The sequence below is a fragment of the Spea bombifrons genome, chromosome 1, assembly GCF_027358695.1.
Source record: "Spea bombifrons isolate aSpeBom1 chromosome 1, aSpeBom1.2.pri, whole genome shotgun sequence".
Classification (NCBI taxonomy): domain Eukaryota; kingdom Metazoa; phylum Chordata; class Amphibia; order Anura; family Pelobatidae; genus Spea; species Spea bombifrons.
In genome coordinates this window covers 16,187,470-16,215,414 of record NC_071087.1, presented here as the reverse complement: position 1 = coordinate 16,215,414, position 27,945 = coordinate 16,187,470, and the positions used below count along the sequence as shown (strand labels likewise).

At 39.3% G+C, this 27,945-nt stretch overlaps 1 protein-coding gene across 3 annotated transcripts; it reads left to right on the top strand.

Annotated features, from left to right (window-relative positions):
* Window positions 1–1,475: 1,475 nt before the first annotated feature.
* On the top strand, window positions 1,476–24,676 carry FAM184B (family with sequence similarity 184 member B). 3 transcript variants are annotated; one of them, XM_053458319.1, is made up of 10 exons: window positions 1,476–1,688; window positions 13,747–14,511; window positions 16,561–16,696; window positions 16,777–16,922; window positions 17,120–17,289; window positions 18,049–18,192; window positions 19,199–19,313; window positions 20,033–20,143; window positions 22,973–23,175; window positions 24,474–24,676. In XM_053458319.1, the coding sequence occupies exons 1-10, from the start codon at window positions 1,563–1,565 to the stop codon at window positions 24,562–24,564; spliced, it is 2,007 nt and encodes a 668-aa protein (XP_053314294.1). In that variant the 5' UTR covers window positions 1,476–1,562; the 3' UTR covers window positions 24,565–24,676. The 3 variants fall into 3 exon arrangements, with proteins under 3 accessions (XP_053314294.1, XP_053314293.1, XP_053314295.1); XM_053458318.1 differs by having other exon boundaries at window positions 19,199–19,322; XM_053458320.1 differs by lacking the exon at window positions 18,049–18,192 and having other exon boundaries at window positions 19,199–19,322.
* The last annotated feature ends 3,269 nt before the right edge of the window (window positions 24,677–27,945 follow it).

Sequence of the window (27,945 nt, the reverse complement as noted above, 5' to 3'; positions counted from 1 at the left end):
GTACTCAGAAGATTTTGCTGACATATACTGGGGTGTTATGTGACAAATATCAGGACCTGTAAAATCATACCTAAAGTGCATTGTGTGTGTGAAAAATACACACAAAAAATACTACTGCAAACTTTGAAAAAATGATGGTGCTAAAATGTGTGAATGCAAAGAGTTAAAATACCAGCATTGGAAATACATATTAATAAATCCAAAGTTGGGGTGCAATGACATGGAACGGATTTTTTGCCTGTTTGTGAGATCAGGGACTGATGTTGGACGAGAAGGCCTGGCTCCTCTGTTCCAGTTCATCCCAAAGGTGTTCGATGGGGTTAAGGTCAGGGCTCTGTACGAGCCAGTCAAGTTCTTCCTCACCAAACTCATCCAACTATATCTTTATGGACCTTGCTTTGTGCATTGGGGCACAGTCATGCTGGAATAGAAAAGGGCCTTCCCTAAACGTTTCCCACAATGTTGGAAGCATAGCATTTTTCAAAATGTCTTGGTATGCTGAAGCATTAAGATTTCCCTTCACTGGGGCTATCCCAAACCCTGATTTCAATGATCAAGAAGTTTGTCCCAAAACTTTTGTCTGTATAGTGCTGCACAAAGCAAGGTCCATAAAGACATGGTTGGATGAGTTTGGCGTTGAAGAACCTGACTGTAATGCACACCTGAATGCTCCAGACCAGCAAACTGCTAAAACTTTAGCTTTTATAGAGGTGTCACACTTGCTGATGATCAGTTAATCAAGGGCATTTAATTAGCAGCACCTGTCTGCTATTTAGCATCTTAATTCCTATGGAAGCAGTTAGGGTGTACTTAGTTTTTCACATATGGCTTCTCCATTTTGGCTTTATTTTAGTTGAATAAATCATGCGTTGTTGATCATCTGAGGTTTCTAATAGACCCGCTAAGGAACAGATGATTGTTATTATATCATAATATGAATAAAACATAGAATTCAAAGATGATGTAATTTCTTTTTCACTCGTCTGTATACTTAAAACTGTCTTTGCTTGCTTCGCTTACTATGTCTGAACTCCTCTCCTGGGCCATGTGGTGTGTCCTAAATTAAGCACAATTTTTTAGCGCCTTTACTCATAAAGTACTTTTAATATGCATTTGTATTTGATGAGGGTGTCTCAGACATTAATTTTTACCACTTAATTGAATTAGGTCTATGTCTATGCTTTTATTTACACCACTATGTTTTTTTTTATTTTTAAGTACAAAGTGGTCAGAGGTACAAAAGCTACCCAATCTAACAGGGGCATAGAAGATAAAACCAAGCCTTGCAAATAATATTGTTTATACACAATTGTCAACAGTTACTCTGTTAGATGAAATTAACACAAAACAATCCCTGGCATCCCTCAGTCAGTATTTCTGCCACTGAGGAATACATAGTGCACATGCTGCAGTCTGGCTGCCTTCTGAAGGATCAGGACATCTGCAGTTACTGGGGAGGAATGAGGGGGGCCTTGGCAGCTTGTCTGTTCTGCCACAGTCTTGCCGTACATAAACCTGCTCCGCGTCTTTGCAACACTGCACCTACTCACTAATGTGGCAGAATGGCTTCAGGAAAAAATCACAAGGCTTGCGTGCAAAATGAATCCAATTTCACTGAATTGGCGTCTCTAGAATACACTCCAGAAATGCATGTTAAAATGTGTAAGAAGATCGCTCAACTCACTAAGGTAAGACAAGGAATGTTATTTTCCTCATGCGTGTCTGTTTAATTCAACAGCTATGTTACACGGGTCACAGGAAATCTGAATAAGAATTCAGTAATGCATTTTAGTCTTTGCAGTTTTCTAAAAGAGAAATCTTTTTGCTGCAATAGAGATGCCGGAATGATTTGTATTCATTTATACAAATTATTCTTTGTGTCTCCTTAAGGGGATTACAGCTGAAAAACACAAAAGACATAAGTGTAGTTTCTTTGGCGGAGGGAGGCTTTAAGTAGATGTATATGTGTGTGTGTGTATATATATATATATATATATATATATATATATAGATATATAGATATATAGATATATAGATATTGGATATTATATTCAAGGGGTGGGTGGGATGATTAGGAGTTGATTTTTAATACATCACATTCTCCTTCTCGTATCGTGCCACTTCCTTGCACTCATTCTCTATAAATCATTTTTGCTCTGTATCATATCATATTTTATTTACCGTATTTGCTCGATTATAAGACGACCCTGATTATAAGACGACCCCCCAAAATCTGAATATTAACTTAGGAAAAAAAGAAAAAGCCTGAATATAAGACGACCCCAAAGGAAAAAAGTTTTACCAGTAAATGTTAATTCATGTAAACTCTTTTTTTTAATAAAAGCTATGATTGAGAAAAAGATTTCTTTTGTTTTTATTTCTTGTATTTTCCAAACTGTCCCCCAGTTACGCACATCTGCCCCCAGGCTTGCCACTCCAATATGGCACTGTGGCCCATGATATGCCTCTTAACCCTCTATATGCCACTGTGCCCCATGGTATGCCTTTTGACCCCCTATGTGCCACTCTGCCTCCAGAAATGCCTTATACCCCTATATCCCATTCTGGCATTTAGGGGGTTAAAATGCATATTATGGGGCAGAGTGGCACATAGGGAGGTATAAGGCATTTCAGGAGGCAGAGTGGCATTAAGGGAGTTAAAAGGCATTGTATAGAGCACTCTGCCTCCAGAAATGCCTTATACCCCTATATGCCACTCTGCCATTTAGGGGGTTAAAAGGCATATTATGGGGCAGAGTGGCATATAGGGAGGTATAAGGCATTTCAGGAGGCAGAGTGCTCTATTAAATGCCCCCTTAACGCCACTCCAGAAATGCCCTATGCCCCCATTTAACACACACACACCCTATAACCCCATTTAACTAACACACTCTCTCTCTCTCTCTCTCCTCTCTCTCTCTCTCTCCCCCCCCCCTCTCTCTCCCCCCCCCTCTCTCTCTCACCCCCCCTCTCTCTCTCACCCCCCTTCCCCCGCTCTCCCCCCTCTCTTACCGGTGCTTCCAGCCGGGGCAGCGGGTTGACGTCGCCTTCTGCTGCAGCCGGAAGGAGGTGTGGCTAGCAGCGGGGGTTTGTATGCGTCCGTCGCGTATACTTTCCCCGACTCTGACAGTCGGGGAAGGTCTATGCGACGGACGCAGACAACCCCCGCTGCTAGCCACACCTCCTTCCGGCTGCAGCGGACGTTGTCTACGCGCATCGCGTAGACGTCAACCCGCTGCCCCGGCAACAAAGCAGGAAGCACCGGTAAGTGTGTGTATGGGGGGGGGGGTCGGGTGAGACAGGAGGATCCAGGTCCCCTGCAGCGGTGCGGGGGATCTGGATCTTAGTCTCCTAATCAGACCTCTATTTGAGGTCTGATTAGAAGACGACCCCGATTAGAAGACGAGGGGTATTTTTCAGAGCATTTGCTCTGAAAAAAACCTCGTCTTATAATCGAGCAAATACGGTAATTCAATCCATATCATCTTACTCTTCTTACTTTAACATCATCTTCAACTTCACATATTCTTATATTATTATCGCATCTTTTTCTATTATTAACAGTAGTAAAGAGAGGCTGACCAGAGCTCAGTTGGCTTTTTGTTTTACCAAACTCATTCCTTCATTTTTTGACCTCATTTGAGATCTTTGGAAAGACAGCCTGACTATATAGTGGTCAGGTGTAAGGTACGAGGGCATCTTTGTATTAATTTGTTTCGTTGACATAAGTAGAAACAATAGGTGCTGTTTTTGTACTTTGTTTTGTTTTTACAGAAACTCCATATTTGACAATTGCATGAAATATTTTTGAGGCATCCATTTGTACTGTGGGGAAACATCTTCCTTTTCTCATAGATATCTAGTTTATGTATATTACTGATTAGAGAGTAGTACACATTGCTTTTTTAGGACATTATAGCCAAGCACAACTTTGTCAATGAAAAGTGGAATCAAAAAGTTATTTCCATCACAAATGCTGTTCCTGTGACAGTAAGTTATAAGCTGAGTTTCTGAATCAGTGTTATGAAGGGTTACATGTGATCCATCTTGATCCCCTTGGATCCAGTCAGCACCCATTGTTCATGAAATAAAAACCTGACGCACGCATGTAGGATCTAAGCTTTATTATATCTCAGAAAAACTGAGAGCTTATGAAAAATGAAAATAATGGAAAATGCAGGAAAATATGTATTTAATGTCTCTCTTAAAGAGCAAAACTGAATGCTCTTTTAAGGGCTGTTAAAATCATCAGCAGTAACCCCTACATATTGTACCAAGTGTTGCTGACAGGCAGTGATTAGTTCATTAACCGTTAATTAGAGCTTAATGATAATCCTTTATACTCAATGCATCAGTCAAAGCTAATCTACCTAATGCCTGAAGATAATTAACCTATCGCATTTTTAGAATTATGTTAATTAATAGTCAATCAGCCAATTAGTTCTAAAGTGGTCCCTCAAGGAAGAATGTGTTAGATATATTAGAATAGGTTTGTGCAATTTAAGTAAAAAACTATTTTAAGTAGATGGTGTGGAGTATTATATATTGTTTTATGAAAAAATGTATAGGTAACTTTTTTATCAAACATGTTTAGGGGTGCAATAGATGCATTTCCCGTGCTAGGGACAGTTAATGATCTTCAAAAATGGTTTTACAAAAGTCACTTTAATTGTATATATGTAAAAGAATGCAGAGGAAGTGAGGTTCCCAACTAAAACTTGCAAAAGACCCCCTTCCCCTACAACATGTAAATTAAAAAGTTTATTGACACAAAACGTAAATATTTTTTATAAAAGAAGAAACAGGAGTCCCCAGGACCCTTGTGTTATACTTGGTGTGGGAGGATCGAACACAAGCTTGGTGGGACCTGATGGCAGAGAGCAAGTTAAACAGGAACCATCCAGGTCAGGATACCCGAAACAAATTAAACAGGAAAAAGCCGGGTCAAGATTCTAGGAATCAGGAAACCCTTGTTACTGGACACGCGAGTAACACGACCAAAGGGCAAGGTAGAAGGGTAGTTTAGGCTTAAATAGTCCTAGAGCAACTGTACCTGCTAATTGTATGTCATATGATGTCATATGTATGTGGTGTGTCATGGGGCCCATTCATGTCAAAGAAGAATACAGTGGATCCTCCAGCCACATGGGGCCACTGTGCAAAGGAGTATACACAAATTGCACAGTAAGCTCCCATTTTAGAATCCATTGCTCTTGGAGGCAAACCCTGGAGTGTGCTTTAATTGACTTCATACCCTACTGCCTTGAAGATTTACAGGAAATAGTTGCGTGTAGGGTTTTCAACTGTTTATTTTTCATAGATCTGGGATGGAAGGAGAGAGACATTGGATGGTTCCATGCATCTCCAAAGGGTTCTTGAGCAATTTAACCCATTAGGGTGGAGCAAGGAAGTAGCTATATCCCTCAAGGTTTTTTTGTTTGCACTTTCACAGTATCAACATTAATGAACATGACAGTTCTGATTGTTCAAAATGCATTTATTATTATTTTTATTATCTTATCTTATTTATATTGCGCCAACAGTTTACGCAGCGCTTAATACAATACATATATTCAAGGGGTATTACAAGATGAGAATTGACTAAGACAAACCGATACATTAGGTGGAGAGGTGAGAACAAACATAAGGAACAGGGAAATGTGAGAGGTAGTGTGGTGGTTGTATCAGTGACAGGGAAGTAATTGTGCGGCTTCTCTTAAGAAGTGGGTTTAGAGATTTTTTTTTTAATGTTGGGAGGGAGGGTGAATGCTGAAGGTTTGGTGGAAGTAGATTCCAGAGATATGGGGCAACCCAAGTGAAATCTTGTAGACGGGAAAAGGAAGTGAGGAGGAGAGCCTTAGCCCATGGGACGAATGTAGGAGAGTATTGGCTTATGAGGGCAGAAATGTATGGAGGAGCAGTGTTATGGAGGGCCTTACATGTTAGTACTAGTATTTTAAATAAAATTTTAGCATTTAAGATGGGAGGGCTGTCACCTTCTGGCCCCAAATGCATGTATAGCCAAGTGGCACCATAGCCCTCACCACTCTGTGTCAGTCCCATTTACTCTTTTATTTTACACACCCTCTTTTTCATTTAATAAGAGTTTCCTTTTCTGGTTTAAAAACAAATGGTCTTTTGTGCACTAATCAAATGGCCATTTGCCTGAATGGTGTCCTTTGTGCCTTCCCTTGCAGCCATTCAATGGATATACCTAACCGCACTTTGCGGTCTGGGTGGATGCGATTTTAGCCTGTTGCCACTTGTATCCAGCGAGCTTCCACACACGAGACTTCATGGTGAGGGTCGAATTTGATTCGTAGACCATTTCTACCCACTACAAAAACCCAACTAATCCAGGTTAATGAAAGCATCCACCAGTGAACAGTCTCAGGCCAAGAGACTCTAAGCTATTCTAAAGTATTCATATCCCAAAGACAATGAATGCATGGCTGCTTCCCTTTTTATATAACTTCACTTATTTTATCTTCTCTTTTATTATACTGTAAACTATAACGCACTAAGTGCCTCTCTCTGTTAGTGCTAAATAAATAAAAATCTAAATAGAGGCTGACAAATAAAACTTAATCTCAATTCAGTTTTGGACAATTTGATTATCAATGCTGATTTTCAGCAGGGTAACATCAGATTAACAGGTTGGTTCATTTTAGAGAAAACCAGGCAATAATTGCAAATGAATTAAATTAGAGTCTTCCTTTGGAGCCCAGGTAATGATCCACATGTGCTTATAGTTCAATGGTGAATATGGGGGCATGATGCTGCCCTCACATGGTGGAACAGACAGTGAAAACATTTTGTTGTAGAGCATCAGTGAGTAGAAGTGTCTCTTATAGAATTAAAATGTATTACCTATTATCTTTAATTTATAGCGCCAACAAATTATGCAGTGCTTCTTACATTACATACGTTCAAAGGATATGACAAAACCAGAATTGACAGGTGAAAGACAAACCGATATATTGGGTAAAGCCGGCCAATATATATAATATATTGTGCGGGCAAGGTCCTTTTATTTTATGTATAAATGTATGAGTAAATGTTGTGGCCATTACTATCTGCATTTTGTGTCTGAATGTTTATGTACATGAACAATTGACCAAAACATTCCACATGTTGACACAGAGACTATGAATAAAAAGAGAGGAGACTTACTGTCTCCAGTGAAATAAATACAAATTCTGACTCCATGCCATGGAATGTACAGAGCAAAGTGTAACTTGTATGTAGACCAAAATCTCCAAAATACATTAACGTCTTGCAGATATGCATTGCAAGGATCTTCCTCTTATGCTTCACTTTAGGTTGTAAGCTGGCATGAGCATGGCCCTCATTACTTTTTATCTCATATAAAGTTCCATCATGTGTTAATTCTTTACCACTTTATTAGGTGCACCTGTTCACTTGCTTGATAACACAAATAGTTAATCAGCCAATCACATGCCAGCAAATGCATTTAGGCATGTAGACGTAGTCAAGACAACTTGCTGAAGTTCAAACTGAGCATCAGAATGGGGAAGAATAACACTGTCATCTGAATGTGACAGCTGGAATCGAGACTCATCAAACCAGGCAATGTTCTTCTAGTCTTCCATTGTCAAATTTTGTGCGAATTGTAGCCTCAATTCCCTGTTCTTAGCTGACAGGAGTGGCACCCGGTTTGGTCTTCTGCTGCTCTAGCCCATCTGCTCAAAGGTTCGACGTGTTGTGCGTTTAATGATGGTATTCTACATACCTTGGTTGTAATGAGTGGTTATTTGAGTTACTGTTGCCTTTCTGTCATCTCGAACCAGTCTGCTTATTCTCCTCTGACATCAACAAGGCATTTTCGTCCACACAACTGCCGCTCACTGGATATTTTCTCTTTTTTGGACCATTTTCTGTAAACCCTAGAGATGGTTGTGCGTGAATATCCCAGTTGATCAGCAGTTTATGAAACACTCAGACCAGCCTGTCTGGCACCAACAACCATGGCACGTTCAAAGTCACTTAAATCCCCTTTCTTCCCCATTCTGATGTTCGGTTTGAAATTGTCTTGACCACGTTTACATGCCTAAATGCGTTGAGTTGCTGCCATGTGATTGGCTACTACTGCAGCATTTGCTAATTACCATTCTTTGCTCATCAGGCTCAGGTTGGGATTGTTCTACCTTATCATGTCCCAATCTATTAAAACATTCAGGTGGTACATATTTAAGAGTTGGAGAAATAATGGGCTTACGTTTACCTCCAGTTTTCTCCTTAATTTCTTGGAATGTGGAGGTGGCTTCATTTTATTATATTCATCAAGAAAATAATCCTTTGTGCCAATATCAGCAGAAGGTATACTGGCACATACCTGTAAGGCCTCTGTTTGTGATTTAAATTTGTCTGTAGTGTGCTTCCACAATTTTACAGCAGATTCCTTCTGTCTTTTTTCACTTTCCTCATACCAACTAAGATAAGGACAATTAGTTTACAGAATGATCATCCTTTCTTTTCTCTTTCACCTGGTAAACAAGAAAATCAACATTCCAAACTCATTCTAATGAACAGTGTGTAACGTCCTTACCTGCGACTACTACGGCCGTAGCAGTCTCCCGCAGTCGCCACATCCAAGATGGCCGACCGCCTTGTCCTGCTGCAGACTGCGAATGTGCAGCCAGCAATTTAAAGAGGCAGTAGCGTGTTTTCAGTTTACTTCTACAATTAGCTGGAGGTGGGCCATCTTAGGAGTGGCGCGGGCCTGCTCGTTGGAGGAGAAGGAACGCCGGTCAGCCATCTTGGGAATGGTGCGGCGATGCAAGGCACCCGTCTGGCTGCGTCTGCGGTAAGGATGTTACAACATGCTTTTACCCTTTGGTCATACAATGCCATAACTCTAGGTATTTCTAACTACTAAATCCATACATACAACAATTCACACCTGAATGATTAATACTAATACTCACTTACCAATGATCCTATGGCACTGGTAGAAAATAAACACATGCAGCATTTTGTTGCAGAACTGAATTTCTCCAATGTTGGAAAAAAATTAAGAATTGATCCCTCAAAGTAAGGAAGGAGATTGAGCAACAGTAGCAGCAGCAGTAGTAGGGTATGTGGCCTGGGCAGGCACTGGCAAAATATAGTCACATGCAGCCCTTTGGTGCAGGACTGAATTTCCCCAATGTTGAAACATTAAAAGAATTGGCCAAGTCAGGAGTCAGGAAGGAGATAATGTAGCAGCAGTGGTAGGGTATGTGGCCTGGAGAGACACTGGCAGATAGACAAATGCAGCCCTTTGTGCAGGACTGAATATCCCCAATATTTAAAAAATATAAATAACTGAACCCACAGCGTAAGGAAGGTGAAAGTGGAGCAGCAGCAGTAGTGCACTGGGGCAGGGCAAGCACTGGCAGACAGACCCATCCAGCCACTTAGCGCAGGACTGAATTTTCAACATATTTGAAAAATGTAAAAACATCCACAGAGTAAGGAAGGTGAGAGAGGAGCAGCAGCAGGAGGGTTCTGGGCCAGAGGAAAGCACTGACAGACACGTCCCTCAGAGTAAGGAAAATGAGGGAGGAGCAGCAGCGGAAGTAGTAGGGTATACGGCCTGGGCAGGCATTAGCAGGTGCTCAACTGAATTCCCCAATATTTGAAAAATAAAAAGAACTGATCCCCCAGAGAAGGGAAGGAAATAGATCAGCAACTATAGAACCTTGCTCAGTTGAGTGCTGGGTAACCTAATTTGGGGAGGCTTTCAAGAAAGCCATCTGCTCCACCAAGTTTCGGGACAGCTGTGTTCTCTGGGGGTTGACTATGTTTCCGTTCCCAGAGAAAACCCTCCAGCTTTAGACACTGGTGGGTGGGCAATAAAGCAGCTGCTGGGCCACTAAGGAAAGGCCTGGCCAAACAGCAGCTTTCTGGTCCCAAGACATACTAAGACATAGTGGTAGTTCCTCAAGATAAGCTTTGGCCATTAGATAAGCTTTGGTGCTAGTCTGACTTTGGAGTGTTTGGGTAGTACTACTCACCAAAGTAGGCTGCTGCCCAAATGGCTGGTTCTCCGGTGGATCTAGTGCTTCTGCTCTGCTTGGGTGCAAGGGATTGGGAATTGGTCGTGTGGATGGCGCTACTGCCACTGCTGCTGTGAATTTCCATTTCCAACTTCTGCACCTTTCCTTCACTTGGCATGCCCCTTTTGTGCTGGATCTCATGCACAAGCACATCCTTCCCAACTTTAACATTATTTTTATGGGCCAATTCGCCCTTAACCCTTGGGTCACAGAAGATGTCTTTGATGGCTTGTCTGGAACCCTCCTCATTATCAGAGATTCCTATGAACGCACACAAATTTCATTAAAAATAAAGTTTGTACAAATTAAAATGCACAAGTCTACTAAGTATACAATAATATCCTACTGTACACTAAGACAGTGTGACAGGGTTCTTTTTTTCTTGGGCTCTTTAGTGCTCATGCAGCTGTTCTTTCTCCTTGGTGTTCTTTCTTATCTTTCTCCTTGCTTTACTGGTTTCTTGGCACACAGCCATAGTGCTACTGCCAAAATATTTGCCTGGTTTCAGATGGTGGTTTGCAGAGGGCTTGGAATATTTCAGGAAAGCTACAAGAGGGGAAAGAGAGATAAATAATAATTATTATTATTTATTGTTTTATATAGTGCCATCAAATTCGTAGCACTGTACAATGGGGAGAAATAAGAGAAGGTAGCTTTAAGGTGAGAAAAAGTGGAGGGGTTATGGTTATAGGATGCCAGAGGGAAGGGGATCAAACGAAAGGAATGTACTTTCCCAAGGTAAACAACATTTGGGCAAAAAAGAAACAATGTCCCCAAAATACATATTTGGTACATATACAGGAAAAACATGCATTATAATACAAAATATGAATTAGTAAATGTGCTTGCAGATTTTTGATTGTTGCAAGGGCCTCTCTTAGTGCTTCTGTTCAGATGGTGGTCTGTGGATGTTTCATAAAAGCTACAAGAAGGGATATCTTTTGACAACTTTTGACATAATAAATCACATTTAATTGCATGAACAATGTCTGGTATTACCGTATTTGCTCGATTATAAGACAACCCCCAAAAATCTGAATATTAATTTTGGAAAAAAAGAAAAAGCCTGAATGTAAGACGACCCTATAGGAAAAAAGTTTTACCAGTAAATATTAATTCATGTTTAATAAAAGCTATGATTGAGAAACATTTTTTTTTGTTTTTATTTCCTTTTATTTGCCAACCTGCCCCCTAGTTATGCACATCTGCCCCTCGGCTTGCCACTTTGCCTCCCTGATATGCCTTATACCCCCTATATGCAACTCTGCCTTCCTGATATGCCTTTAACCCTCTATATGCCACTCTGCCTCCCTGATATGCCTTTTAAACCCCTATATGTCACTTTGCCTCCAGAGATGCCTTATACCCCCTTTTATGCCACTCTGCCTCCAGAAATGCCTTTTAACCCCCTATATGCCACTCTGCCTCCAGAAATGCCTTATACCCCGATATGCCACTCTGGCATCGAGCAAATACTGTATGTTATCACGGAATCTGAACTACTTTGCCTTTGTAAGATATTTTCCACGGGCTTACAGCGGGTATAATATCCTATCTAATGTAAAATGGTCATGGAAACCAAATAGGAGGGGGCAAAGCTATAATATATAAGTATGAACCTGTTGTAGGCAGCCAGATTTTTGCTTGCCAATGTAGTTCCTTTTTTTTTTTTTAACAGGGGCCTATGATAGTTGGCACAATTCCCATCTACTTAATACATTAGTCTTAACACAACGGTCCACGGTGGTAGCTACTTGTCTGGTGCCTTTTCTGGCTGTCAGGCTTCAAACCTTTCATTCCAACCATTAATAGACTTATTTCCAAATACTGCAAATACCTATTAAAATGACTGCATGTATTACATTTTTTCTCTTTTCTGGAATTTCTCTGTTTCTTAAAATTTGTAAATAAAAATAGCACATAATAACACCCTCCCTTCCTTGAGCATGGTTTAAAGTTTCCTATCTAATTTAAAATAATCCCATGTTAAAATATAACACCCCCCGCACATAGATTGTGTTTCTAAGAATAAAGATGGCTAGACAGTAATAAAATATACACAATGTACTAGAAGACGTGCACTAAAAATATTGCTTACAGAAAATTAAGCACTTCTGAATAATTCTGTATTTAGTTTAAGCATGAGACTTAAACCTTACTTTGTACAAGAAAATAAATGATAGAACTTTTATTAACTAAAATTCAATAACATCAGTTTATTCAATGTGTTTGCTTTTTTATGTTAGAGATTTCAAAAGTACAAAGTATATATTGATTAAAAAATGGCTAAAACTTTGGGGACAAAGATATTAAAATAGTAGATATTAGTTTTCTTAATTAAAATAATAATTTGTATTTAAAATCTGAAACTAAGGAAGTTAGGAAAATATTCTGATCCTATAATTGTTGCATGCTAATAAAACATATTGATATTAGAATGCCAGCAAATATTTGCTGATAAATCCTACATAATATATGGACAGATTTGGTAAGTGCAGTACACCCTTCTGCTTCGCTTAGATTCTTAAAATCCTTTGCGCTCTTATTTTTAGCTCATATCTTGGAAATCTTGGCTTTCAAAACTGATTACTGGATGGAGAAACTGGGCACCGTGCCCACTCTCCACCCAGGTCCTGTCCACTTCCCACCCCTTTCAAGTCTTTTGGTGGCTAGCCCCACCACTATGCGTGGCTAGCCTCACCACAATGCATGAATAGCACCTACCTCTTTAGCTTGGCCATGACTCCTACCTGCCTCCTGGAATGGAGGTACCCCTGGTGGCCAACAGTTGAAGGTCCCCATGTCACCTAGATGGTAAGTTCCTGCGGAAACAGGGCCCTTCATTCCTCTTGTATCTGTAGGTCAATTGCTGTATTGTACTTGTCGTTATCTGTTACCTTTTCATCTTGTATAGCGCTGCGAAATCTGTTGGCGCTTTATAAATAAAGAAAAATGATAATAATGTCTGCTTTGTGCTGTATGCTAATGAGAAACATATTGTATGGGGACGCGATACATATCGTTTATGGTTATTTCCAATTTTCCTAGTAACTTTTATGTTTAAAATGCCATGAGATCTCTTAGCCCCATTCTTTGGAAAGAGTTTGGCTTTAGTAGATTGTGTTTTTGTAATTGGGCCTAGCTCAAAGGCTTTGGCACCGCTTACTGCATGCACTTGCTTAACAGAGGAGAGAACTGGCGTTCCAGGGGAGTGCCCATGGCAGTGGTCACCTACATGTAATACATAGCAGGGCCAGCCCTTTTTGTTACAGATTTGTTCGGAATAATTTTTCAGCTAGGGAATTAGACTTTCGTTAGTATTATTTATTGATTGATTTATCCATACTGATATACTCTAGCTTTTGACATAAAAAAAATCAGTGCCTAAGATTACTATTCCCTGAAGAGATCTCGCGGCAGTGTACTGTGGTCATTGACAAGCAAGGCTTTGGATTGCCTTGACAGAAATTGTGTGATCTGCATAATAATTCCAAAACTAACAGCTAAACAACTATAGTATAATAATAATTAGTGACTTTGACCTAATTTGTAATAAATTATTGAATGCAAAAGAAACATCATATGTAAGGTTTTCCACAAACTGAATTTCTGTATAATACAGAGATTAATGAAAATCAACAATTTTATTTGAGAATTAAAATAATTTTACATTTTCTTTTCAAAGGTAATATATGCCCTAAATCAAAAAAATGATGAATATGAGGTCAGTATTCAAGGCATGAAAGAAGCCCATAAAGATGAAATTGATCTCCTTTCAACTGAGCCAAGGGGAAAATGCCTCCAGTGTAAGACCAAAGTAGAAGAAGAAGAGACGTTACGATTGAAAATACAGAATCTTGAAGAAGCCTTGGAAAAAGCCAATATGTTCCAGGAGCAAACTTTAGCCGATTTTGCTATGTACAAAAAACAAACAGAGGAAAGGGAGTTGAAAACCAAATCTGAGCATGATGAAAGGGTATCAGCCCTATCCAAGGAGATGCTCTCTCTGAAAAGTGACTTTGAAAATCAGCTTCACAAACTGACAGAGGAGGCGGATGGGCTGAGGAAGATGTGTGAAGGGTACAAAAATGATAAACAAACTGAGCAAGTAAATGGAAAGTTGGATAAAGAAGTGCACATTTTAAATAAAGAGGTGGAGAGCCTTAAAACTCAGAACAAAATTCTAACAGAGGAGTATACGCGGAAAGTGAGCAAACTGCACAGCAGCTACAGCAGGGAGCGAGAGAACCTAAGGAAGGCCTTGCAGCAGTCTCTTACAGAGATGATCCAGCAACTGCAGCACAAGGAACAAGAACAGAAGAAAAGTCTTCAGGCCAAAGAGGAGGCCATGCTACGGGAGGTAAATCAGCTAAAGAGGGATATTGAGGCAAAAACACAGGAACATTTACAGATAAAGACGGATTCTGAGAAGATGAAAGAAAAGATACAGGTACACAGAATATTTCTATGCCCAGTAAATTGGATGGTATTTGTAAAAGTAAAAAAAATAACTCCTTATGAAGAATGAGTTTCCTGAAACCCATTGAGAACTTTACTTCACTGTTATATAGTTTGCCAAAGTTCAGTTCCCTTTTTTTACTGATCACCCCACTAAGTACACCAACTATGTTCGTAATATTGTTGTGGAAGAGCATACTTGATTTCCAGTACATTCCATACTGGTCTGTAATGTACAACCCAAGTAGTATTCACTAAAGTGGACTATGTAAAAACCTGAGAGATGACAGGTAGAATCAAGTTCTCATAAAAAATGTAATACTGTTTAGAAAATCAATTTCACATTTAGGTGTTTAGTAAAATGATATTGTATTACTGCAAATGAAGATTGAGTCAGAAGTCAACGTTGATACCATTTATTGGGCCGACAGTATAGTTAGATAAGCTTTCAGGACCAAGTCTCTTCTTCAGGTGGAATCATAATGTGTTGGAAGGAGTTCAGATCCATGCAAATGACATAGAGATACAAGTCTTGTAAAGGAGAAGGTCATCACGCCATGCAATATCTTATTTTTATATAAATTGCATATACTATACTGTATTTCTTGAATAATTGCCCTGTTAATAATTTGTTCGGTGAAATTCCTTTTTGTCTCCTTGCATTGCTTGTGTTGCCTTTGCCTGCAGTACAGTGTATGAATATATTTACATATAAATGTACTTTGACCTACCCAGTGGCGTAAGGTTTCCACAAAGCTCTTTGCTCTAGGCATGTGATGCCAATTAAGACCAGTTGCTTTGGGAATAATTAGCAAAACAAAAAAAGATTATTTTATGAAACAGAGCATGTTCCTGTATAAAGTTAAAATGTTAATGATTTAATGTATGGTGTGTTTACATGTATATCTTTGGTGTTTTTTTAATTATATTTCACATATATGTAGATATTTGCGTTATTAGGGATATTAAAGGATAAAACTACTACTAATAATAATTATTATTACCGTATTCATGTTTTTTTTAATCATGACAGGTTAAAATATTGCATTTGCAACATCACTGTAGAAGGATCTGATTATTTTCCTATATCAGGCATAATTCTCTATAATCTTCTTTTTCTCCTATAAGAGGGTAGGACATGTTTTGGCCCTTTGTGTCATTAACCCATAGGGTGCTGGTTCTCAGGGCATTTTATAGTTTTGCTATAGCTACATTTAGGTTGCAACAATATAAACAGTCTATATATTAACCCAGGACAAGTTAAGCTAATCATAGATACTTCAGGAGTTAAATTACGCAATCATGCACAATATACATATCAGTATTATTATTTATTGTTTTATATAGCACCATCACATTTTGCAGCTTTCAACAATGGGGGCAAGTACGGCATTTTTTGTGCGTCTGGTGTATCTGCTTTTGAGAGTTACAACTTGCTCACCTTTCTCATCTTACTGATTGAGAGTGATGGACGATGTTGTACACATGACATCCTTGGGCCATTTTTTTTACTTTTTTAAAAAATTAGGGATCAGGCTTTTTTTACCAGCATGTCGCCCAGCAGATCGCACAATAGATCAGATGGCACCATTCTCTTCTCCCCAGAGGAAGCCAGCATGTTTAATAGTAAATGGCTTTACTCTTTTTAATGGGAGACTCACATGTACTCAGGAGCTGAACAGCACTACAAAATAAACCCTAAAGTGTCGCCACGTATGAGATAATTGGTTCTTGGGGTCCATTTTGTCAACCACACATCACCAACATGGTTGCACCCTTTTACAAGATCTTAGGATAGAGAGCTCCTAGATGTGATGTCCTAACCCAGCGCAGTTGTCTGAAGACCTGCTTAGCCCTAGGAAGCCATGCTATACAGAGATCTATGGTGGCTGAATCTAAATATCATACTCTTCAGCTGGATCATAAAACCATGACATGAATTCTCCTAGAGGAGACTTGGGGATGGAGAGGAGAGTGGGAGTTTTTTTATTGAATAAAACATTTTAAGAAGGCATGCTAAGAAATGCAAATTATGTTTTAGGTCTTGGAAACACAACTGGAAGAAAAAAGACACATTGTTATGGAATCCAAGGCCAAGCAAGCGCTGGTGGAGGAGGAACTCGCTGTTGCTAAAGAGAAACATCTTTTGCAGGAGAACGAAATCCATAATCTGATAGGTAGGATATGTTCATTTTATTTTGCATTCTTGTACAAGCATCTGTTTTGTGATTAAACAAATACACATTTTGTTTAATAGAAAAGATGAAGATGATGTCAAATGAAAACACATCTGTTAACAAACTAGCTGACTTAAAAAGTCAATGTAATGAACAAGAGCAGAAAACAACCATCCAGACATGTACAAATGAGAAGGACAATGAAGATGTCTTGAATTCACAACAGGTATAGTATTCATAATGGCTTTGATAAACCCCAGGTAAATGCACGTCATGTATTCACAAAGGTGAATTTGTTTTACTGTGTCGACGTGGAAAAACAAACAGAAATTTTTATTGAAAATTAGATAGATTAATGTAGCAATTATATTTAGAACTCATTTATCAATCCTGTTAATATACAATATATTTTATAACTCCTAGGATGAAAGTTCTGAAAATAATGTAAAATGGTTGAATAATGAACTGGAATCAAATAAAATAGAAATATCCAGGTTAGAGATGGAAAATTCCGTCTTGAAGGATTCATTGGCACTTCTCAACAAAGACATGTCAATATTAAAGCAAACGGCATCAAGTTTAAAAGAAAGCAGGTAAGAGTGCATTTATTTTATTTATACTGTGAAGTTGGTGAAAGCGCATGCAAGTTGGCTGCATAAACCAGACTCATATAATGAGATGACACCCTACCAAACGCTGTGTTGTAGTGAGTTCTTCTAAAACAGGACTTGATACGCTTGCATTGTACATAGGAGTCATCAGTTTTTGTTTTTTTTGGACAATGTCAGAGTGGGGTGTTTGTGACGCCATCGTACACTACCATGCATGGGCACAGAGGTGCACTGATAATGAAAATTCTTATGCCTGGTTTATTCCCCAAAGTTTTAACACACTTACAGTGTTTGTGAGTAAACATGGCAGCGTAATGTGAATTAGAGGGTATTTTTTTAAAAAATATATCAACACATTTGATAAAATATCCACCTACCCATCAGCTATTGTATTTTTTGTTGTTGCAACATAATTTAGTAAGAGTCTGGCATAAACCGAATATGTTAAACGTCTGGTTTAATGCACATTTACCCATATATACAAATCTAAATGTGGCGTACACTGGCCTAGGCCAACTAGGCCGAGGGTAGCAGGTCCAGAGGGGCAGCCCTTCTTAGACACAAGCTGCCAGTCGTCCTTTTAGAGCGGTCAGCCTTCCTAATGCATCAAATTCTTAAAAGGCCAGTTGCGAAGATCATAGATATACTGTACACTATAGAGGTGTGCATATATGTTATTTAAGGTATATAAGGTTTATTTTAATTAATATTTTTTTCAATAATAAATTAATTTTTTTGAAGAATTTCTGATGCACCAAAGCTAAAGCAGAAGATGGAATCAGATGGCGTGACACAAAGTCAGCGACAGGAAATCCATTGCATGGTGTCTAATTTCAGCAATGCTCAAACATTACTTCAAACAAAGATAGTTTCCTTAGAAGCCGAGTAAGTCTAATTCTCTTAATATTCACGTAAGCAGGATTATTGCATTGTGTCGGATTTATCCACCATTATGCTGCTCAAACAGTCCAGGCAACAGTTTTACATTTTAAAACTTCAAAAATGTATTAAAACAAAGGTGGAAAAGTCTATGTTTTAGTGTTTTTCCTATCTAGCCCTAATTTTATCCTTTGTAACCCCATTGGCTTTCCAAATGTCCTGAATGAAAATACAGTCCGTAGCATTGCGTTGACTGAGATTATCTACCAGTCTGCCACTAATATAAAGCAAGACACAGAGAATAACATATTATATGCCTGAGAGCTTCCAAAATGCGCTAGAAGGGCTAATCTGGGCAACAAGTACAGGAGATATTGGAATTAAACTATGCAATGAAAGGCAAGCTTTATTTTTAGTTTATTGCTACCAAAAGACATGTTACTCAAGTCTATATAAACACAAAAATTAAAAAACAATGCTACTATATTGTTATATGGGGTAAATTACTGGGGAACAGAAGCAGGTAAAAAATATAATATTAGGAGAAGACCTAAAGAGATGAGATATAAATGGAATTTAAGTTATAAACGGAATAGCGGCGCATTCCCCTGAAGCCCTAGCTAGATCTCAATGCCCTTCATCCCCCATATGATATATAGCACTAAAATTGATATATAGCTATAAAGCTACATATGATATATAGCTATAAAGCACTAAAAATAGCACTACAGTTGCAGTTTAGTTGTTCTTTCAAGTCCTTTGGAGGCATTTGATTCTTTGAAGTTTGGCCTAAAAGTTAGAATTGGTATTTTGCATTTAACTTACATTGTTTTGATCACTGGGTGAAACTCAGATGTTTTGTTGATAATTGTTTTTACCAAAAGGTACACAACCTTTACACTGGTTGTCACGTGAGTGAAAGAATTAGACTTTAAAGTGTTACATATAATGATTTTTTAACCATCTTTGCCGTTTTTAAAATTAAATCAACAAAATAATCTTGTTTTTGTAGACTCAAAGAAATGGAGGAAAAATCACGGAAACAGCCTAGGCCAGAAGATTTGAAGCTCATACATTGTTTGAAGGATAAACTAGCCGATCAAGACCAAGTCATCAAACGCTTGTTGGTGAGAATGGTATTCACATAATTATTTTGACCCCTACTGGGAGCAGGATGTAAAAGTACTCCTTGGTAGAACCTCCATTAATTATGCAACTAGGAGCATGGCCGGCTAACGTAGTGCACGGCCGGGCATATCCAACCATTGGTTGCAGGGCTATCCGTTGGATCGGAAGTTTGGGTGAATGTATGGCACTATTGGCCAGTGGCGGTAGTACCTGACTAGGGGCATCCCTGCTGATGGATGGGGGGAGATCAGGCTGTCTGATGATAGTCTGCCCTTCTTTATGACTGCAACAGCTAGCCAGGCTGGCTCGGAGCTGTTAGAGACAATGTAACAGTGGTTGGCGCAAGCCCTGTTACATTAAAAATATTTGAACATCAGGAAGCATTGGCCAACATGATTCCCCTCCCCCACTGCTTGTCCTGCTGCTTAATGATGGTCCTGTAGCTTAATGGTTTCACAATTTTGGATAAAAGGTTTTTTTTATTATTATTATACTTTTGGTGCATATTACTCAGTGTGCTTCTTGAATATCATCTAAGGTGACCCCCTAGATCTTCATACAGCAAACAATACTGTTCCGCTATTATTTAAAATATTGTTTTTTTTATACATTAAGGAAAGTAAAATAACTGTACAAATACATAAGTATTATCTAAAAATGTATACACATATAATGTAAAGTTAATGAAATTCTGTGAATTGTATTCTCTTTCCATAAGGAACTGAAACATTGTAACACTGAAGAAGATACACTAATACATTCAGAAACACACAGGAGCCAGTCATTTTCCTGTAACCCTAATGCAGCAAGTTTAACGTCAACAGTAAAGGTAACATCCCCCAAAAAATTGTTAACATTTGCACAGAAAAGAAACGGTGCTAAAAAAGTAATGTGCAATTACTTAATAATAGGTGTTTATTATAGTAATACATCTGGATATACAGTATGAATCGTAAGGGCCCTTCAGTGCTTGGTTTCAAGAGGAGGCAATAGATGTAGACACAGGTTGTAAGAGACATTCTAGATGGATGGTATTATAGTTGTGGGAAAGCTACATTTGGAAAAAAAGTCTGGGTATCAAAGAATAAGACTATCTCAGACGAGAATAGAGAGTGCTTACTTTAGGTGATTACCTGCATGGAAGGGTCTCAGATTTTAGCTCACATGTGCCATTATAGAAGACAAATCATAATCATTTTATCAGTCTAAAAATACACACACGAGTCTAAAACTAAAATATGAGGCAAGTTTCCTCTGCAGTAGAGAATCAACAACCCTAGTTGTACCTTTCATCTAGTGAGGTCTATGAGATGTGGCTCAGTTGACGCCATTGTTTACAGTACCTAGAAGGATACTATACACTTCATCAACAAGGTCCATGAAATATTAATCGAGGGACTATTGATAACTTACACGAATGTTTTTCTTTAAATTTAAATCAAAAGGAATTCGAATACCTAGGAATCCTTATCCCTGAAAAAATTGGAAATGTTGTGGAGAAAAATTTCCTCCGTCTTTTAAGAACATCAAATGAAGCCATCAGAGAATGGCGTAAACTTAATCTTTCTTGGTGGGGCCGGGTCAATGCTCTCAATTCTTATTTGATGCCGAAATGGATTTACCTCTTTAGAATGCTCCCATTAAAGTTCCCCCAAAATTGGCTTGATATTGCACATACGTGTTTTATCAACTTTGTCTGGAGAGGAAAGGTTCCAAGAACCAATGGCAGATTGATGGGAGCTCGAATCAGAGATGGTGGTATGGGTTTTCCTCAAATAAAGCAACACTATGAAGCCAGCATAGTGTACCATATCACTAAAACCTATCAAGAATCATCTAAGCAAGAGGTTTGGTATAAAATAGAACAAAAAACTACTGAAACTAGTAGCTTAAACAAATTTATTTGGTCTCTAAAAGATAGAGACATAACAATTTATATTAAAGATAAAAATATAGTGCTACAAAATATTATACCAGAATGGCTAAAAATCAAAAAGCGATTGGGTATTAAGGATAGTTTAATCGAGTCCTTAAATTTTAAGCTACTTGAAGATGTTATAGAAGACATCTCACTGATAAACTGGACACAGGCTGGTGTTAATGTAATCTCAGATATCTTGTTATATGGTAAGATGTCTCCTTTTCCTACTTTAGTAAATAAATTTGGGTTAATGAAAACAACTATCTTCAATTATTTAAGAGTTAAAAACTGTATAAATAAACATTTGGTTGGATCACAAGATGCTATCCTTCAGAAATTAGCCCAAATTTTTTGTCCAAATCCCCCAATAAAACTTTTCTCCAAATGTTTAGAGTTAATGAGGCTAAAAGAAGGAAATAAGGCAATTAAAAAAGTGATAACAAGATGGGAAAAGGAATTAGACACTCCAATCTCGTCCGATGACTGGTTAAAGGAGATTAGAAAATTATCCTCTAGAGTGCATGACCTCTCCCTTTTGGAGACCCAATTTAAAGTCCTAAACAAATGGTACTTAGTACCAACTAGATTGGCAAAAATGTCCTCAGATAATTCTAATGTATGTTGGCGTTGCCACCAGGCAATAGGGTCCTACCTACATATTTGGTGGTCCTGCCCCAGGGTTAATAACTTTTGGAATGAGATTTTGTGTTTTTTGAAATCTATAGATAATATTATTATACCAGACTCTCCTCTTTCTTTGTTATTTCATTTAGGTTGGCCCTCTATGACTGAGGCACAATTAAATCTAAGTATTCACACATGTTTAACAGCCAAAAGATTGATAGCCAGGGAATGGAAAAATGATAACCAATTTAATATGTCTCAGGTTATAATATTTCAGGTTATAATGGAGAAGGAGGTCTCCCAAATTTTGTATACTTCATTTAAAAAAACCCAAATATGGGAAAAATGCCTCCAAATAATAAATAAGATAAATTAGGCAGCCAAATCCTCTTTGCATAGACTTACCTCTTTTCCTTCTCTCCATGACCGAATACCTCATTGTCTTTTTTTTTTTTTTTTTTTTTTTTTTTATTTTTTTTTTTTTTTCTGTTTTGTATTTGCTGTACGTATTTATTCGTTTAATTATGTGTATGTAAATTTGTCTTCCATACCTTTTATATAAGAAAATAAAGAATATTTAAAAAAAAAAAAAAAAAAAAAAACAAGGTCCATGAAGAACACAATGTATGCCTGGGGTTGTTGGTTCACTCATGTAGACAAAATTAGCCTCACATTTTGGTTCTAGACTGTACTTGTGGGTTAAACTGATACGCGGTTTGAGATTTGTGCTCTGTAATGGCACATGTGAGTTAAAATGGGAGAGACTCACTGCCGGGCAAGCTATTTGTCCATTCTAGACTGAGCCACTTATCTGAATTTTTTGGCTGCATTGTTTGATTTTCACTTGAAAAGAAAGTCAGAAAATATAAATTGAGATAAACTGTTGGAGAATAACTAGCATCTAATATCTACTAGTTATCAAATTACTATGTACAGTACATACACGTATCATAATATATTTAACAGTATATTCTTTTCTAGAGGACAGAATAAAATGTTTACCAATATTCATAAATCTGAATTTTTACCTCTGTCCAAATATTGCTTTAGGAATACAGATTTAAAGATTTACACATATTGCAATTTTAAAGCTTTAACTTCTTTTGGAAACAGAAAAAGAAAATGTGCGAGATACCATCTCGTGTAATCAGTGTTCCAAATCTGGCTGCATATGAGAAAACCTTCACAAATCGCAGTATAATTCCTGAGAAGGTAACCAAGACATTAAGAAACTGTCCAAGATTGGATCCAAGTGTCAAACATGGTTATCCCTTCAAACCACCTGCACAACTCCTAGACATCATCCGTCCTAATAGGTAATGTATATTAATTGCGAACTACTGTTCACACAGGATTATTTTTAAACATTTTCTGTATGACATGGTTATTCAGTGATATAATTAAGTAGGTTTAATGGTGTTTCATTCAGTCTTTAGGGAATGGAATAACGAGTACTTTTTTATTTTCATATTTCGACACCAAGACCTTACTAAGCTTCATTCTCTTCTCCAGGGTGATATATGCAATGTGGTTGTCAGGCCCCATTCAGGCTGCATAGCTGCTTATCTCAGTTCCCCTGTCTCGCTACAGTTCCCACCGAATATTGGAGTATTTTGGCATAGTGGTGGGCTAAGCATACTATGGCCATAAGATGTGACTAAATCTCCAATTGTTATCATATAGTCCTAGGCTAGTCCTGTATTTATGTGTGTCAGGTTTTTATGTGCCTTTGCCCTCTTTTCCCTGAATCATCTGAGGATCTTGGCTCCTCTCTCCTCTCCCCATGTCCCAGTTAAGATTTCCTATCCTTGCTTAAAGGAGAAGTGTCTGAGGATCTCAGCTCCTCACTCCATCCCTTGTGTTCCTTGCCATGGTCCCTGTCCTTTGTTGTGTCCTGTACATGTATGTCTTGTCTAGCTATGTTTCTTGCTCGGTCACCCTGTTCCTTGCTCTGTCCCCCTTGCTTCTGCTGTTTCTCTGCTTAGCTTCCCTACTCAGCAGCATTTGCACATTTGTCTGTTGAGCTGTGTCTCCTGCCTGCTCCAGGGTGCCTGCAGGATATCACTTTGTTTTGTTCTGGACAACATACGCTGCTATGTCAGGGCGCAGATATGTGGCCGCACAACCCTAGGTGCTCAACACCCTGGAGAGTGCAGTCGGCCTGCACCAGACCCTGTCCAACTCCACTACTGCGCAATAACGCCTGAATTCCATTATTGGGCGCTCTGGGTCATTAAAGTAATTTGTATGGACCCAGGTTCCTGACAATGGTCAGGAAAGGGGTGATCATAAAAAGGTTTTTGAAGGTTTTATTTACCAAGGGTAGACTTGGCCTCATATTACTCTTTAGGAACCTAAAATTTCAAAGCACATTTGCTGCAGACAATGAGTTGCCCTAAAGTTGTCTTGGTGGGATTTCCAATTTATTTTAGTGAAGGCGTAGATCAGGGTCTCAGCTCTTGCAATGCTCACTGAACCCTAAATTACCTACAACATTTTGTGTTTGTGTTCAGCTTTGCTCCACTTAATTAATAATGTTGATAAAATTATAATAATAAGTAAAATCATAATAAATAACCATAATAAATGTCAATCATATTGTTTTTATGTTAAGGAGAAACCAAGGCGACATATCAACAAAATCAGATGCAAAGGATCAAGAATCCAAGAAGCCAGAATGGTTTACAAAATATTTTTCATTCTGAGGATATCGGAAAACATCTTTTTGAATACTCAATACTTCTCCACAGATTTCTCACAGCTCGCACTGATATATAGCCTTTTGCAAATGTTTAATAATAAAAATTGTCATTAATACATTTTTTTGTGAAGTTATTCAGTATAAAATTCTGTAAAACATTTATACACTGTGATCCTGCACCCACGCAGGGCACTAAACAGCACGGTCCTCTAGGGTATTAAAGCCACAGTCTCAGCGAGGTAATCAAGCACAGTTTATTTGTAATCCACGCATTCAGATTTTAACAGGATTATACAGAACACAAATTCCCTATAAAGAAAAGCCTAGCTCATCTGAGCACTTACCTAACATAGAAGTCCCTCACTACTCAGGGTCTAAACTAAACAAAACGTACTCTCACCAACCTTTTTTGATGGTTTCTTGTATACATAGCAAGCCCTGCTGCTTCCAAACAAAACTCTCTCTCTCCCTCTGTCCAACAGGTAAAGTTTTATTGCAGTCAGTGCAGCTAATTACTTGCAGCGGACCGGTGCATTAGAGTCAGCCTGGCCTGGATCCTGTGTCAGTCCAGGTGTATGTAAACTGCAGAGTGGAGCACCAGCCTGCCCTATAGATCATACAAAACCCTGCAAAATCAAGGGGGGATGTATACCCTATCCACAACACCCTGCACCTTGTTGCATATCCTCCCCCCCAGCTCAGACCAATCGGGGCGAGTGGCCTTGGACCACAAACAGTGGAGGACAGAGAGGCCATCCGCATTACCATGGGCTCTACAAGACCCATGAACCATAGTAAACTGGTATGGCTGGAGACTAAGGAACCACCTGGTAACCCTGGCATTCTTTTCCTTGTTCTGCCCCAGGTTAAAGGTGCATGGTCAGTAATCAATGTAAACCTTCGACCCAAAAGATAATACCACAAGGACTCTACTGCCCATTTAACAGCCAGGCATTCTTTCTCAACCACTGAGTACCTCAGTTCATAAGGATTTAACTTCCGACTCAGATACATGACTGGATGTTCCTCTCCATCATATGCTTGAGAAAGAACCGCGCCCAGGCCAACATCCGACGCATCAGTCTGTACAATGAATTGCTTAGATAAATCCGGAGCTACCAATACGGGGTCGGAGCACAAGGCCTCTTTAAAGAACTGAAAGGCATGTTCCGCTTCTGGGGTCCACTTAACCATAACCTGGCCTTTAGCTTTGGTGAGCTCAGTCAACGGGGCAGTAATGGTGGCAAAGTCAGGGATGAACCTGCGATAATAGCCAGTTAAGCCCAAGAATGCCCTTACTGGTTTCTTTGTTACAGGACATGGCCAATTGGAGATGGGTGCTACCTTGCTCTGTTGTGGTTTAAGGAGCCCCCAACCTATTGTATAACCCCGATATTTAGCCTCTTCTAACCCTAAAGAGCACTTAGCAGGGTTGGCAGTCAAACCGGCAGCCCACCTGAACCTTCATCAGATGTGTTTCCCAGTCCGCACTGTGAATCACTACATCGTCCAGATAGGCAGCTACATACTCTCTATGGGGCCTAAGTATCCTATCCATCATACGCTGGAAGCTGGCTGGGGCACCATGCAAAACGAACGGTAACACATTGTATTGGAACAACCCTTCAGGGGTAGAAAAAGCGGTCTTTTCCTTTGCTCTCTCTGTCAAGGGAACCTGCCAATATCCTTTGGTCAAGTCCAATGTACTCAGATACTGTCAGGCTGGTAGGAGCGAGGAGAGGAACCCAGTACGCAGGCTACCTTCCAGGAGATGAGGGAAGGTTTAGAGGATAAGGCAAATCAGAGACGGTCCGAAGGTCAGGGTGGGAGAAAGCAGCGAAGTCTGAAAGACGAGCCAAAATTCAGGGTAGGAGAGATCAGGATAAATGAAGTACAAAGCCAAGGGTCAAACCAGAAATTACAAAATCGGGAGCACAAACTAAATAGCTCTGTCAGGGAAAATAACTGAGCACTGAATGAAACTCAGTGCCAGTTTTTAAATCCTCCACTAGATGTCGCCCCTCCTCCTTGCGTGGTGCCGTTGACGTGCATTCCCCAGGCTACGTCGTGCGCGCGCCTAACACAGTCTGAAGGAGCTGGTTCCGGGAAGATGGAGGATGCGGCGTGGGAGACAGTACCCGCTAACGGCGGGTACTCAGGTGAGTTGCTGCGGCGAGGATTCTCTCGCCGTGGACCCTCAGATACCTAGCTTTAACCAACCTCTCTATGAGCTCATCCACTCGAGGCATTGGATAGGCATCAAACTTGGAGATATTGTTTTATTTACGGAAGTCGTTACAGAAGCGTATCTCTCCATTTGGTTTAGGCACCAACACAATCGGGTTACTCCACTCACTTTGTGACACTTCACACCCCTAGCTTTAGCATCTTTTTTACCTCTGCACTAACCGCTTCGCGTCTAGCCTCAGGTATTCTGTGTGGCTTCAGATTGATTTTCTTTCCAGGTTCAGTGATAATATCATGTTTAATTATGTGTGTTTTTCCTGGTACTGGGGAAAACACATCTCTATTTTTAACACAAACTCTCTGACTTCCTGTTTCTGATGAGAGGCAAGAGTGTCAGCAATGTACACCTCAGGTTCTTTCCCACAAGCAACGTGAGTGGGTTGACCTTTGGTCATGGTGAAGACTTCTCGCTCTACCTGGCTTAAATAAATTCACATGGTAGATCTGTTCTGCCTTCCGCCTACCTGGCTGTCTTACTTTATAATTCACCTCACTGACACACTCAATAATTTCATTTGCCCTTGCCAGCTGGCTAGGAACTTGCTTTCAACTGTAGGGATAAGAAGCAATACCCAGTCCCCCGGTTTAAAGACCCGAAGCCTTGCAGTCCTATTATAACTGACTTGGGCCCTCTGGGCTTTTTCCATGTTCTCCTTCACTATGGGCATTATAACTTCCATACGCTCCTGCTTTTGAGCTACATGTTCTATAATACTATTGTGAGGGGTATGCTCTTGTTCCCATGTTTCCTTGGCAACATCTAAAATGCCTCTGGGGTGTCTGCCATATAATAATTCGAAGGGTAAAAACCCAGTGGAAGCTTGTGGGAGTTCTCTAATAGAAAACATAAGATATGGTAAGAGATAATCCCAGTTCTTACCGTCTTTGTCTACCACTTTGCGTAGCATTGCCTTTAACTTTTTATTAAACCTCTCTACCAGTCCGTCTGTTTGAGGATGGTATACCGAGGTTTTTAGCTGTTTAATTTTGAGCAGCTTACATAGCTCGGTCATAAATCTGGACATAAAAGGGGTTCCCTAGTCAGTTAGAACCTCTTTTGGTATACCCGTCCTGCTGAGCATCATCATTAACTCCCTTGCAATACTCTTACCCCTATGGCATTCCATAGGGGCACTGC

Excerpts from the sequence above, each read along its gene's own strand:
- FAM184B (XM_053458318.1), top strand. The coding sequence starts at position 1,563 with ATGGCTTCAGGAAAAAATCACAAGGCTTGCGTGCAAAATGAATCCAAT. Across the intron at positions 1,689-13,746 it reads AGATCGCTCAACTCACTAAG|GTAATATATGCCCTAAATCA; the intron begins GTAAGACAAGGA and ends TTCTTTTCAAAG. Across the intron at positions 17,290-18,048 it reads TCAAGTTTAAAAGAAAGCAG|AATTTCTGATGCACCAAAGC; the intron begins GTAAGAGTGCAT and ends ATTTTTTTGAAG.